We start from the raw sequence: 13,430 nt of genomic DNA on the forward strand, positions 1-13,430 counted from the left end.
TTGTTAAAAAGATGAAACTTAAAGATTGAAAAAAAAAACAATTGTATTCATGATAAAAATCGACTATGTAGGTGTTACACCTAGATATTTTCAAAGAAAGCTGATAAAAATTCCTAAGTACTCGGATATGATGATATGAGTAGTTAGAGAAATCACCAATAGTTAAAAAGGTGATACAATTCAACTGAAGAACAACTTGTGTCGTATGTGACGAACATAGTGGGCCTTTTGTGGAATTGCTGAAGGCCCAAAACCAAAGTCTAATAATGACTTTAAAAAAAAGATAGATAAAGACCTAGAAGGATTAATGAAATAAGACAAGTTATCGATGCATACTTGACTCAATCATTTTTTGAGGCTTATATTAATGGCTAAAAGGCACCATTGTCCAGTCTCAAACTCCATGTCATGACTATAAAGCTGGGTAATCAATTGAGGGAATTGAGGTATTTAGTGGAAGAGGATGTAGCTGATAGGATAGAATAGGAGTAGAAAATGGCTAGATATAGATGGAGGACTATTGCACTATTAATAGGATAAGACTTAAAAAAAAACAGCAATTGCATAGATGATAAAAATCGACTATGTATGTGTTACACCTAGACATTTTCAAAGAAAGTCGATAAAAAATTCTTAAGTACTCGAACATGGCGACATGAACAGTTAGAGAAATAACCAAGAGTCAAGAAACACAACCAATAATTCCTGCAATTTTCCAAACACTGATCAATATGTTCTTCTTCCACTTCCTTCCATCTAATTATTTCTTACATTAAATAGATCACGTAATAGAAGTAGTTGCGTTATTTTCTTGCCACTTCGTAGATCGTGTAGTAGGATTAGTTATTGTAAACCACTATTTAAACACTTGCAATCTCAATAAAAAAAACAGTGAATTGTGTTATTGTTCAATTAAGGTTTATTTCTCATCGAAAAAAGAAATTTTTACTTAAGCTTTTATTGGTTTTTATTGGGATCTGTCAATTAATATATGAGCCATGACCACTAACAAAGAAAGAATTGAGAACCAGAAAGTTAACTTGGGCAAATTGCAATGAATGGAAATATGGTTGTTGAAAAATTCTATTAGATTGAAGATAACCTCCAACGGCTCGCAGACACTCTAAAGATAGACAGAGAGGGCTCTGGTAGCAATATTCCAGGCCAGCTTGGCCAAACATGACCGTACTGTGATGAATTGGAATCGCTCACGCAAATGGCGACTTACACAATACAATCACCAAAGTCCCATGGTGAACACTATGCTGACAGTTTTGTAGGCTTGCAATATAAATTAAATTAACTTTAAAAAAATTTTAAGTAGAGATAATTGTTTCCATACAACAATAAATTGAGGGTAATAGAAAAAAATTAGAAACTCATGTTTCTCATATTTTATCAACAATATCAAGTCAGAATTTTTTCTTTATAGATGAGAAATGAACTGTTAAAATACTGTCTTCAAGAATTCAAAACCCTCTCTGCAAGTTCAACGAATTTGCTCAAGGATTGAGAGATAAAGATTATGTTAATAGTCATGAAGTTATATCAACAAGCATTGAGCTTCCATATATCGGAAGGATACCATCATATGCTTTATGGATATTTAAAAAAAAAAAATTAGAGAATGGATGAAAAGCAGTTTGTGGTTTAGAGGAGACGTATTTATTATGACCAACACGACAATGAAATACTAATTTATAGTGACAACAAAGAGAATCTTCTAGAAGATGAGGAAGAAAAACATGAATTTTTTAAGGATGAAGATCACATTTTATGGATGGTTTTTCATGAGAATGAACTTGATAAAGAAATTAGACGAATAAAAACTTTAGCTATAGTTTTGACATTTAAATGTTTGCAGTAGGATAAACCATGGATGAGTTTCTGGATGAATTCAAAAAAATTCAAAGTGGCAATGAAGATGCCCAAGGAAGACACCACATTAGAAACTATTGCAGCGTTGCAATGAAAAATTCAACTATCTGAACCTTGAGGACAAGGTTCCCGTAACATGAGGGGTAATATTACATCTAGAAATTCCTAAAATAGGTCGATAAAAAATTCTGAAGTACTTGAACATGACGACATGAGCAGCTAGAGAAACCACCAGCAGTTAAGAAGCACTACCAGTAGTTCTTGCAATTTCCCAAAAACTAACCAGCATGTTTTTCTTCCACTTCATTTCATATGTTTATTTCTTGCATTACATAGATCATGTAGTAAGAGTAATTACACTATTTTCTTGCCACTTTATAAATCATGTCGTAGGATCAATTGTTATAAATCCCTATTTAAACACTTGCAACTTCAATAGAAAAATAGTGAATTGTGTTCTTGTTCAATTAAGGTTCATTTCTTACCTTAATGATGAATTCTTCAATTAAACTTTTATTGGTTTTGAATGAGATTTATGAGTAGGAGCTAAAGGAGATTGGAAAATATAGAAACAAAATTTTACTTAAACATGAATTCTCGTAGAAAAAATAAGGTCTTAATTGCTTAAAAGAGAAAATTAATTTTTAAGGGGAATGGGATTGTAAAACAAGGTCAGATTAATTTGTGAGAATATGACAAGAAGGCTTTACTTAATGCATTTATAATGGTAGAGGTTAACAAAAATCCAGTCGACAATAATGAATATCCTTTGTTGGAATTTTTGTTGTTTGAGGAGAGCCACGATTATAAGATTCTTGAATTTCATGCATGATGTATATATTATTTAACTATGAAGATGAATGGAGTCAGGGATTTTATACATGCTAAGGCAAGTCAATTTATTGGTGCAGGGTAAAATCCTTATATGAACATCACATAGACATTTGATTAATAGTGTTAGGAAGGAGAGATGACAGTCCAAAAATATTTATAGTTAGTTTAAACATAATAAAAAACTAAGAACATGTGATTTAATTAGACAACTACATGCCAAGTTTCAATATCGATAGGTCATTGGAGGCAACTTTAATGAATCATGATACATGATGAAAAGCTAGGGGGTTGGTCAAAATTTAACTATTCTTTCCAACAATTTACTAATATAGTTGAGGAATGTGGTTTAGTTGATATAGACTTCTGAGGTGACACATTCACTTGAAGGAATGGTGATAAGGCACTTGTGTAATTTAGGTAAGCTTGATAAATTCCTTGAACAATCTTCCTAGTATGATTTATTTTCGGATGCCAGTGTTACACCCTTGTTGGGGTATTTATTAGATCATTCACCTATATGCCTCAAAATATATGGGGAATAGATTAGGGAATCAAGGTAGGATAAAGTGTTTAAACTTGAAGTTTTCTAGTTAAAGGAAAATGGGTGTCATGCTGTAGTGAATGGGAAACTAGGGGGTACACTACCCTATTTGGGTTTGAAAGAAAAATAAATAGTTGTGCTAGAAAAACTAACATAATAGAACAAGGACGTGGTTGAAAATATTAGAAAAATAATGAGTCTGTACAAAGACAATTAGAAACAATGACGCAGGAGGAAATTCAAATAAAAGGATGAAAAATTTGATGAATCGTATAAAAAAGAAGAGTTGATGTGTGACCAAATATCACGAGTTGAATGGTTGAGATGTGGGAATTGAAACAGTGGTTTCATCCATGCACGGACATAAAAAAAGATAAGACATTATACTATGATCTCTATTAAAAATGATATTGGTACATGGGTAAGGGATGTTAGTCAAATGATGAGAATGCATTACTCCACTATTTATCAAGGAGAAAGTGAGTTGGTGATGCCCCCAATGCTTTATTGTGTACAAGTCCATGTCACAATAAAGATAAATCCTAACATGGGAGGGGAGAGTTGTTGTACTAGTGCAATGTAGGTGGATGTCTTTATTGGATTTTTTTACATCTCTTGGAATCATATTTTGAGAAATAAAGCTCGTCCTAGAGGATCAAATACAGAAGCTTTTATTATTTAAAAATTTGTAAATTTTTGTTTACAAAATATCAACAAAGTTAAGACAAAGTTAAATCGCATTGAAAGAAATTGTGATGAGTGTGATAATTCAATTTTTTTGAAATGAGTGTTTGTCAAAAAGGTAATAAATTCTAAGAGTATGGTATAATAGAAATAATCAAGAGATTATCTATTAAAAAATTATGACGAACTCGTAGAATTTATCAAGCAAACGTGCAAGATTTCTAGTTGCTTACATGTTCTTTTTAATGAATTAATGGTGTACTTGATATTTTCTATTTATTAATCTTATTTAATTTATAGAATCCATAAAGAAAAATGTGGACAAGAAACTCTTGGAGATGTTAAAAAAATACATGAAAAAGAGTTTTACCAGTGGTTTAAAAATGATGCATGTAGAGAGATTATTTACCAATAGTTGGAGGTTTAGTACAAAAGAAAGAGAAATGCATTTGAAATCTCAAAATAGTGGAGTTTAGCAAAATAAGATGAGAATAAGGTGAAGAGACTACTTTGGATTGTTAAATTTTAAGTTCTCCAATTTTAGTGCACATTCCAATATGGATAAGCTCATCCACGAAGACTAGGGAGTATGTATATATATATTTAAAAAAAAAAAAAAAAAAAAAGAGAGGTATTAATTATTAGATATTTCTGTGTTCCAAAAGAATGAGTCACGTGCTTAATGTGTTTTAAAAGAATGAGTCACGTGTGTAATTTGTTGGAGCTCTCAACTTAGATATAACATCATTTTTTTTCCCCTTAATCTGTATTTATATAATTTTTTTCAGTTAGGAAAATGTGGGGTCGGGTTGCCAAGGTACCATTTACGCCATCGGGCCAATTATCAGGTCCGCTGTAACGCCTAATCCGGATCGGAGCAAGTTGTTCCAGGGAGTCTGTCCTTTATATTTCGTTTGGCAGCGGGGGAAACGCTGTCGTTTGAGCAAATGACGAAATTGGCTTGGAGCTAAGTCAACAGAGATTTATCTGGGCGTTCCGTCCTCCCACCGTCAAAACCGGCGATGAGTTATTTTTCACCACAGGGAACCGCGCTACGAGATGTTCTCCAGCTACTTACCAGACAGGTTCTTGGATCGAATCGGCGAATCGGGTCAGGTAGTGTCGGAGTGGGCCAAGCAAGTCGAAATCTTGAGCCATCCATCAGTCGAGGTTTTTTTTTTCTATTTTTTTATCACACTGCGTGAATGGAGTTCTGATGATTGCGTGGCCACTTTTCCTGGAGCATATGATGAATGCTACGATCGAAGAAGCTGCTGCCGAAAGCTGTTATAGGTAGAGAGGAGATAAAGACGATGGTGGATAAAGACGGCCGTGGGATCAGAGACAGGGCCAAGGAGCTTAAACGGAGCGCAGAGAGCTAAAAGTAATCAAGTTTGAAATGGGGAGAGATGCTATAATAATTTGGTAAGATGGTTATGTACACTTTGGGGTTTTGGTTGTGTTTAGCAATGAACTTTGGTTAAAAAGTAGGGTCTAATGTAATTTAGGTTGGGCTTAATGGATCTCAGGAGCTTAATGGATCTTGTTAACCATGCAAATTATTTTAATGTGATTCAAGTTATTTATAAATAGTTAACTGTTAACATCTAATCAACTTAATTATTTTTAAAAATTCATTCTATCCTATATTTCATAATTATCGATGTTTAGTCAACTTAATTATTTTTATAAATTTTATTATTATATTCTATAGTTAATTAACAACAATAAATCATAAAAATTTATTATACCCTCTATCTTATATTCTATTCTAAATTATTTAAAATTTTAGTGAACTATCATATCCTATATTTTATAATATACACACACATATATATATTTACATATACATACATATACATTTGATTATTTTTCCAGGCCTTTTGGAAGGAAGGAGGAGAATGAGAGTTTTTGAAGAACAAGAAGAAAAAATAAGGGGTATTAATGGCTTATCCATTGAAATATAATATCCATGAGATCATTTATTAAGGTGACACAAATGAGAGTGACTCTTCCCGATAATTATGGATGTGTTTTATTATATCATAATATATGCTTAAATTATATATATACACACACTTCAAGTTTAATTTTACCATCAAAGAAAATTCCATCTAATGAAATAGTAAATATATAATTTTGAGTCCATAGGATTATATATGGAACATATTTATTTATAAATCAGCGTTCTTATCATAAATATGAAACATGAAATAGATTAGAAAAAATTATTAAAAAAATTATCCACTTGAATTAAGATAAAATAGGTTCACATTATCATTTTTATAGTTTATAGTATAATGATAGTATTTGAATATGTGTTTTAGATAAATTATTAATTATTAAATAATGGTTTATGTTATGATTTAGTACTAATTTTTTATTTCAGACTAGAAATTCGAAAAAGAAATTAAAAAAAAAAAAAACAGTTCTTCTCACAAAATCTCTTTTTTATAAAATTACAAAAGATGGAAATTGTATTCCAACCTCAAGCACAAAAAATATTACATTTTCAACAATTACATTTTCTCTGTGAATATATGTTATTAAAATTAAATTTTGATTGTTACATTTTTAAATTTCAATTAAAAATAATTTATGGATAATTATATAAATATTCATGATTAGAAAAAATTTATAAATTTAAGACTCAAATTATATATATATATATATATATTTTTGTAACAAAAATAATGGTTTCAACAGTAAAAATCTTATATCTATCTTCTGTATTTAAAAAAAATTAATATATGTTTTTATCAGCTCTAATATTATTAAACTATTAAATGATATGAAACAATCAGTGATGAGTTATTAGAAAAGCTTGTTTAATTAATGAAAATGGTTTCGGCTTAATTATTTAAGTTGCATATATGCAGGCCAAATAAAAGTGTATATTTTCAGAGTATGAAATTTAACCAAAAAGTCAATGTCAGGCTTCATTAGTTTTTAAATAGGAGAAACGACACTTTCATAAATAGTTCAATATATAAATTCTAGTTAAATCCCAATCGTACATCTGGCTGGCTTAGATTTAACATTATTACAAAGTCCATCAGCAATTTCTAATTATAAATACCAGGAACAAACTCAGTCAAGCCTGAAGCAGCAGCATGTATAAATTAACACACACCAGTTTACATTTCTACTACAAACCAAAACCTAAATCCGCAGCCATGCAAAACCCTATACCACATGCCGCTCTCCTAGCCAGCCCTGGCTTGGGCCACCTCATCCCTGTCCTTGAACTAGCCAAGACCCTCGTCGACCCCCATGGCTTCAGAACCACCATTTTCGTCATCCCAATAGACCAAGCCTCCACTGCGCAAAACCAGCTGTTTAAATCACCCAACCCTGATCTCATCGACATTGTTGTGCTCCCTTTTGTCGATATCTCCGACCTGGTTGACTCAACAACCTCGGTGGTGACAAGTCTTGTTTTAATGATGCGCGAGTCCTTGCCCCTTCTGCGATCTGCGATCTTTGAAATGAAGGTCACACCCACCGTCCTCGTTGTCGACTTGTTCGGAACTGAAGCTTTCGACGTAGCGGACGAGTTCGGGATGTTGAAGTACGTGTTCGATACAACCAATGCGTGGTTTCTAGCAGCCACTATATACGCTCCGACTCTTGACAGGAGAGTTCTGGAAGAACATGCTTACGATAAAATTCCACTGAGGCTTCCGGGTTGCAGACAGGTACTATTCGAGGATACCCTTGAAGCGTTTTTGGATCCCAAAGACCCGACTTTCGAGGTTTTCCTGGAACTGGGGAAAGGGATACCAAAAGGTGATGGGATTTTGGTTAACTCATGGCAGGAGCTTGAGGCCACGACGTTCAAAGCCTTGGAGGATAAGAGTTTGTTGGGTCGGGTCGCCAGAGTACCCGTCTATCCTATTGGCCCGCTGGTGAGAGGGGTCGCGTCAACTCAAAACAGTAACGTTATAAGTTGGCTAGACAAGCAACCCATGGAATCGGTGTTATATGTCTCGTTTGGGAGCGGTGGAACCTTGTCTTCCAAGCAAATAACTGAGCTGGCTTGGGGATTGGAGTTGAGCCAGCAGAGATTTGTTTGGGTGGTGCGCCCGCCCATGGACGACGATAAGTCCGGATCTTATTTCAGCGCCGGCAACGGTAACGGTGACGGTACCCCAGATTTCTTACCAGAAGGGTTCGTCGCCAGGACTCGAGATATTGGCTTGGTGGTCCCCAGTTGGGCCCCGCAGAGAGAAATCCTGGCCCACCCAGCAGTGGGCGGGTTTTTGTCGCACTGCGGCTGGAACTCCACCCTAGAGAGCATTACCAATGGCGTGCCGATGATCGCCTGGCCTCTCTGCGCCGAGCAGAAGATGAACGGCACTATGCTGGTGGAGGAACTCGGTGTCGCTCTCCGAGCACAGGCGGCAGCATACGAGGATGTGGTGGGAAAGGAGGAGATCAAGAAGATGGTAAGGAAGATTCTTGTGGAGGAAGAAGGAGAAGAAATGAGGAAGAGAATGAGAGAAGTCAAGTACAGCGCCCAAGAGGCCGTAAACAAGGGCGGTTCTTCTCTTAAGTCTCTGTCTCAAGTGGCATCCAACTGCAAAATCAGGAGTGAGGACCTCGGAGCAAAGTCCAAAGGTGCTAGAGGAGATTTGTTAATCTCTCAGTAACTCAGTATCTGCAGTATAATATGTAATATTATGTATAAGATGGTATTCTACGTGAAGCACAAGGTTTTAATATTATGTATGTATGTGTGTATATATATATATGGTGTATTTATAAGCTTAATTTTTATAAACTGTATTTATCTATTTTAATATTTATATTGGATTCAGACCGCTTCTAATACTTTCATATATTCATATAAAATTATAAAAAATGTAAAAAAAAAATTTATATAAAAAATAATGCATAAGAAATAGCATTCAAGAGGGAACATTGGTTGCATCACCTGTATAGAAAATCCCAACCATTATTATATGATAATATAATTGAAATGGGAATGTTGATAATCAAATAGTCAAATGGGATTTTAATGTTTTGTTATATACGCTTGGGGTGGCCTCCTGTGTGCCAAGGAATGAGAATCAATAACAGTACCAAGCAATTATATAGGGGGAAGGGGGAAAAAGGACTTTAAGAAAAGTCAAATAATAATAATTAGTAAAAAAAATTAGGTCTTAGTTATTTCTTATATAACTACTTCCTTATGCAATTAATTGAGTGCTAAAAGTAAGTAATTCAAAATAAATTTATCACATTATTTTTGGAAAAAACCGATCGACTAAAACTTTAGTTGACTCTAAAAAATTACAGGCATCTCTGTATTAACCCCACTAATTCCTTATATAGATAGATGTAGGTGTGTATTATGATATATATATATATATATATAATAATAATAATATCCTTCCACGCTCATCATTTACGTAGGGCCTCCATTTTGTTTGTATTTTTATTTTTTTTTATTTTTGAAGTGTAGATTGAGATCATCTATCTAGACAATGAATATGACTTGTGATATTAAACTAAACAAACAAATGTCATCATCTATGTATGTGTATATATATATATATATATATATATCATGGTCAACTTAGAAGTTTCCATTGCTGTATATATATAAAAATCTCTCAATTTTTATATTTCCACAAGGCAGAAAGAATGTATGGACCGACCGTCTATCAGCGGATGCTTCATCATGTTTAGCTTAATTAACAGAGAATTTTTAATTGAAGTTTTTCTTAAAAGAAAATTATACGATGCCAACAGGATGTTAAACAAATACTACACAATCCTTTTGCAACCCAAGCAGTGCATTTTTGATATGACATGACATACACACCTCAACACCACATATTTTTTCATATTAAATATTAAATTAATCCCTTTTATTATTATTAAATAAGACCATCATTCACTAAGAACACCTCCCTTTCATATTAATAAATAATGATTTTCTTAGTAATGATTTTAAATTTTTAAAATAATATTTACAAGTCAACTTTTGTTGTTAATTATGCAGTAAAGTTATTCAATCGTAATTTGTAATATATATATATATATATATATATATATTTTAATTTTAATAAATAGGGAAGCTTTTATGAAAGTCCACGTAATTTGAGCTGAATATTATCAACTAAGATATTATTGTCAATTAATTACCCAACTTCTTTCAAATTTCTACCACTACTTGATAGTTTATGGAAAACCACAAAAATCTCTCACCTAGCCATGGCGTTATATATATATATATATATAGGATATAGATATATATGATTAATTCATGATCATCATCAGGAGCCGAAAGAAATAGAACACGATTCTGAGAGGAGAGGCGCCAAGTGTCGATACACATATATACGCGTCTATATAGATATGTATAAGTACTTGTATTCCTTTGCCATGACTTTCTTGCCCATGTATGTTTATGTACGCATACTTGTATTCATTAGCCATGACTTTTTCCTCGTAGCAACAGCTCACTAAGGACGTAATAAATTAGTTTCCATTAATAATGTGGTTGAGGAAGGAGGCGGTAGTTGATCATATCACAAGGATCTAAAATGTACGTAAATACATGTATATATATATATGTGTGTCTCTGTGTGTGTGTGTGTGTGCGTGCGCGCGTGAATAGGTAAGTAAATGAATAGATATACACACCACTGATACCAGCGGATCAAATATGGAAACCAGAAAGCCTCATGCAGTTCTACTGGCAAGCCCTGGGCTGGGGCATCTCATCCCCATTATCGAGCTCGGTAAACGTCTGGTCACCCACCATGGCTTCATTGTCACCGTCTTTGTTGTGACGGTCGATACCTGCGCACGAACACAGCTTCTCATGAAATCATCAAACTCAGCTGGTCTTCTCAGCATTTTCCACATACCATCTGTCCATATCTCCACCCTACTTCCAACTACATCAGATATAGTAACTAAAATTAAAGTGATGATGCAAGAGTCTTTGCCCTATCTTCGATCAGCCATCTCTGAGATGAAAACTGCCCCAGCAATTCTCGTCGTCGACTTATTCGGGACAAAAGCTTTCCCCATTGCCGAAGAGTTTAACATGTTGAAGTACGTATTTGATACTTCTACTGCGTGGTTCCTTGCGGTGACGACTTACGCTCCTGCTCTTGATAGCAAGGCATTTGACGAGCATGTCAACGAAGAAAAACCCATGAGCATCCCGGGTTGCAGACCACTTCCATTCAAGGATACTTTTGAAATCTTTTTTAACAGATCAACACCGGAGTATGAGCAATTCATGGCTATGGCGGCTGAGATTACAACGGCTGATGGGATTCTGGTGAACACATGGGAGAATCTCGAGTCAACAACCCTAAAAGCTCTCAGAGATAAGAAACTGCTACGACCATTTGTTCGAGCACCAGTTTATCCGATTGGCCCAGTGGCTAGATCGGTCAGGTTTCCTGCCACTGGTGACCTGGTTTCAGACTGGCTAGACAGACAACCCAACAAGTCCGTCATCTACGTATCGTTTGGGAGCGGTGGAACACTTCCATGCAAACAAATGACGGAACTGGCTTGGGGTTTGGAGCTCAGCCACCAAAGATTTCTCTGGGTGGTAAGGCCGCCCATGGAGAACGATCCATCTGGGTGCTTCTTTACCAATTTCAACGACAACGAGGGTGGACATTATCTCCATCTAGATTTCTTGCCTGTGGGGTTTTTGACCCGAACCAAGGGCAGAGGCTTAGTAGTTCCGTTGTGGACTTCGCAGCCAGAGATCTTGGGACACCCATCGGTGGGCGGGTTTTTATCTCACTGCGGGTGGAATTCGAGTTTGGAGAGCTTGGTGAACGGTGTACCGATGATCGCTTGGCCACTGTTCGCAGAGCAGAAAATGAACGCAGCGATGCTGACGGAGCTCGGGGTGGCCGTGCGATCAAAGGAGTTGGCAGCTAGTGGAGTGGCAAGTAGAGAGGAGATAGGGACTATGGTGAGGGAACTGATGGAGGAGAATGAAGGAGAAACAATGAGGAAGAGAGTCGAAAAACTAAAGCGCAGCGCAGAGGAAGCCGTAAGGGAAGGCGGTTCATCTTATAATACCTTGTCTCAGTTGACCGCAGAGTGGGAGAAGAAGGTATTTGGCACGTTAAACCACTTGACGATTGTCCCACTACTAGAGAATTGGATCAACCACACCTTTTAAATATAAATCATGTCCCAAACCAAATAAAATCCCAAAATAACCAAACAATATCTCAAAATAAATAATATCGCGGCATCGTTGTAATGTTATCCTTCTTTATTAAGTTATAGTTTCAAATCAATAAAAATTTATCTCTATATGCATACATGATAAGAGTTTGATTATATTATTTTAAAAAGTTGGTTATAATATTACGTTATGTAAATATTGTTTAATTATTAAAATATATAATATTTTATAATTATAATAATATCTCAAATCCAACAAGTACCAACTTGTTAGCAAAACAATTAACGATAGTTAATGTTATATTATATAAAAAATTAGAGTTTTAATCAATATATGTTTGAATATTTAATATTCAAGTTGTCAGTTACAAACTACTATAGAAATATTTACTCTACTATTTTTTTTTTTAGTGTAATAGATAATACCATTAATTTAAAATAAAGTGAAATTCATCTAATACAAGCAAAAGACTCAAGAAAACGGAAACTCCTACCCAGGGTAGAACATATTCTATTTCTCGAGACATTGACAACCACATTCGAATTTTTAGGAATCTATATAAAAATATATATATGTGAAGAAAAAAAAAACTAAAAGTATATCATCAGTCAATAAACCCACTCAACTAGCAATCACTATATGTGAGAGTTTGTCAAGTCTCTGGTTAGCAATCTTGGGCAGGGAGTTCTTTCCAATGATTCTCATTGTTGACTTTGTTTAGGATACAAGCTTTGTCCATGACAAAGGGCTGGAGATGACAAAATACATGTTTATGACTTCTTTAGCATAATTTATTGCATTGACACTTAAAGTGTAATATCTTGATAACGAATAGCGAGATAATTATCTTAATAACCATGAGTCATTGTGCATACTAGGTCACTGCTCGAATCAGTTCGAGGATACAATTGTAAGAATCAAAAACAAAAGTTATCAACCTCTGCAGAATTCTCATACATGGTAATTGAGATATTGACCTAATAAACTTTTAGTGAACATGTGAGAAGATCTTGAATCCTCTAAGTTTTAAGAGATGAAGGGATCGTTAACAGGTAATTTAAGTGGGTTCTAGTTCACTCGATTAGCCCATTGGTGAGACCAGTGAATCGAATTCAAGGCAATAAATGATTGGTTGACTTAACAAATAACCAAAGGAATTTGTGGTATTTATTTCATCTGGGAGTGGAGGGACATTGTAAGCAAAGCAAACCACTAAGCTAACTAAGTGAACAAAGGCTTGTTTGGGTGGTATGGGGCCACTCATCAAAAATAATTTATTAGCATCATATTTGAAGTCATATGATCAACATGATG

At 34.6% G+C, this 13,430-nt stretch overlaps 1 protein-coding gene across 1 annotated transcript; it reads left to right on the plus strand.

Moving 5' to 3' along the window:
* The first annotated feature begins 7,050 nt into the window (after positions 1-7,050).
* Positions 7,051-12,252, plus strand: LOC110807891 (uncharacterized). The gene is made up of 2 exons (XM_022033189.2): positions 7,051-8,586; positions 10,578-12,252. The coding sequence occupies exons 1-2, from the start codon at positions 7,051-7,053 to the stop codon at positions 12,105-12,107; spliced, it is 3,066 nt and encodes a 1,021-aa protein (XP_021888881.2). The 3' UTR covers positions 12,108-12,252.
* Positions 12,253-13,430: the final 1,178 nt, after the last annotated feature.

Source organism: Carica papaya, chromosome 6 (genome assembly GCF_054855325.1).
Source record: "Carica papaya isolate Zhongbai chromosome 6, ASM5485532v1, whole genome shotgun sequence".
Classification (NCBI taxonomy): domain Eukaryota; kingdom Viridiplantae; phylum Streptophyta; class Magnoliopsida; order Brassicales; family Caricaceae; genus Carica; species Carica papaya.

Coding starts and splice junctions, on each gene's coding strand:
- LOC110807891 (XM_022033189.2), top strand. CDS start 7,051: ATGTATAAATTAACACACACCAGTTTACATTTCTACTACAAACCAAAA. Junction 8,587..10,577: donor GAGATTTGTTAATCTCTCAG/TAACTCAGTATC, acceptor GTAAGTAAATGA/ATAGATATACACACCACTGA.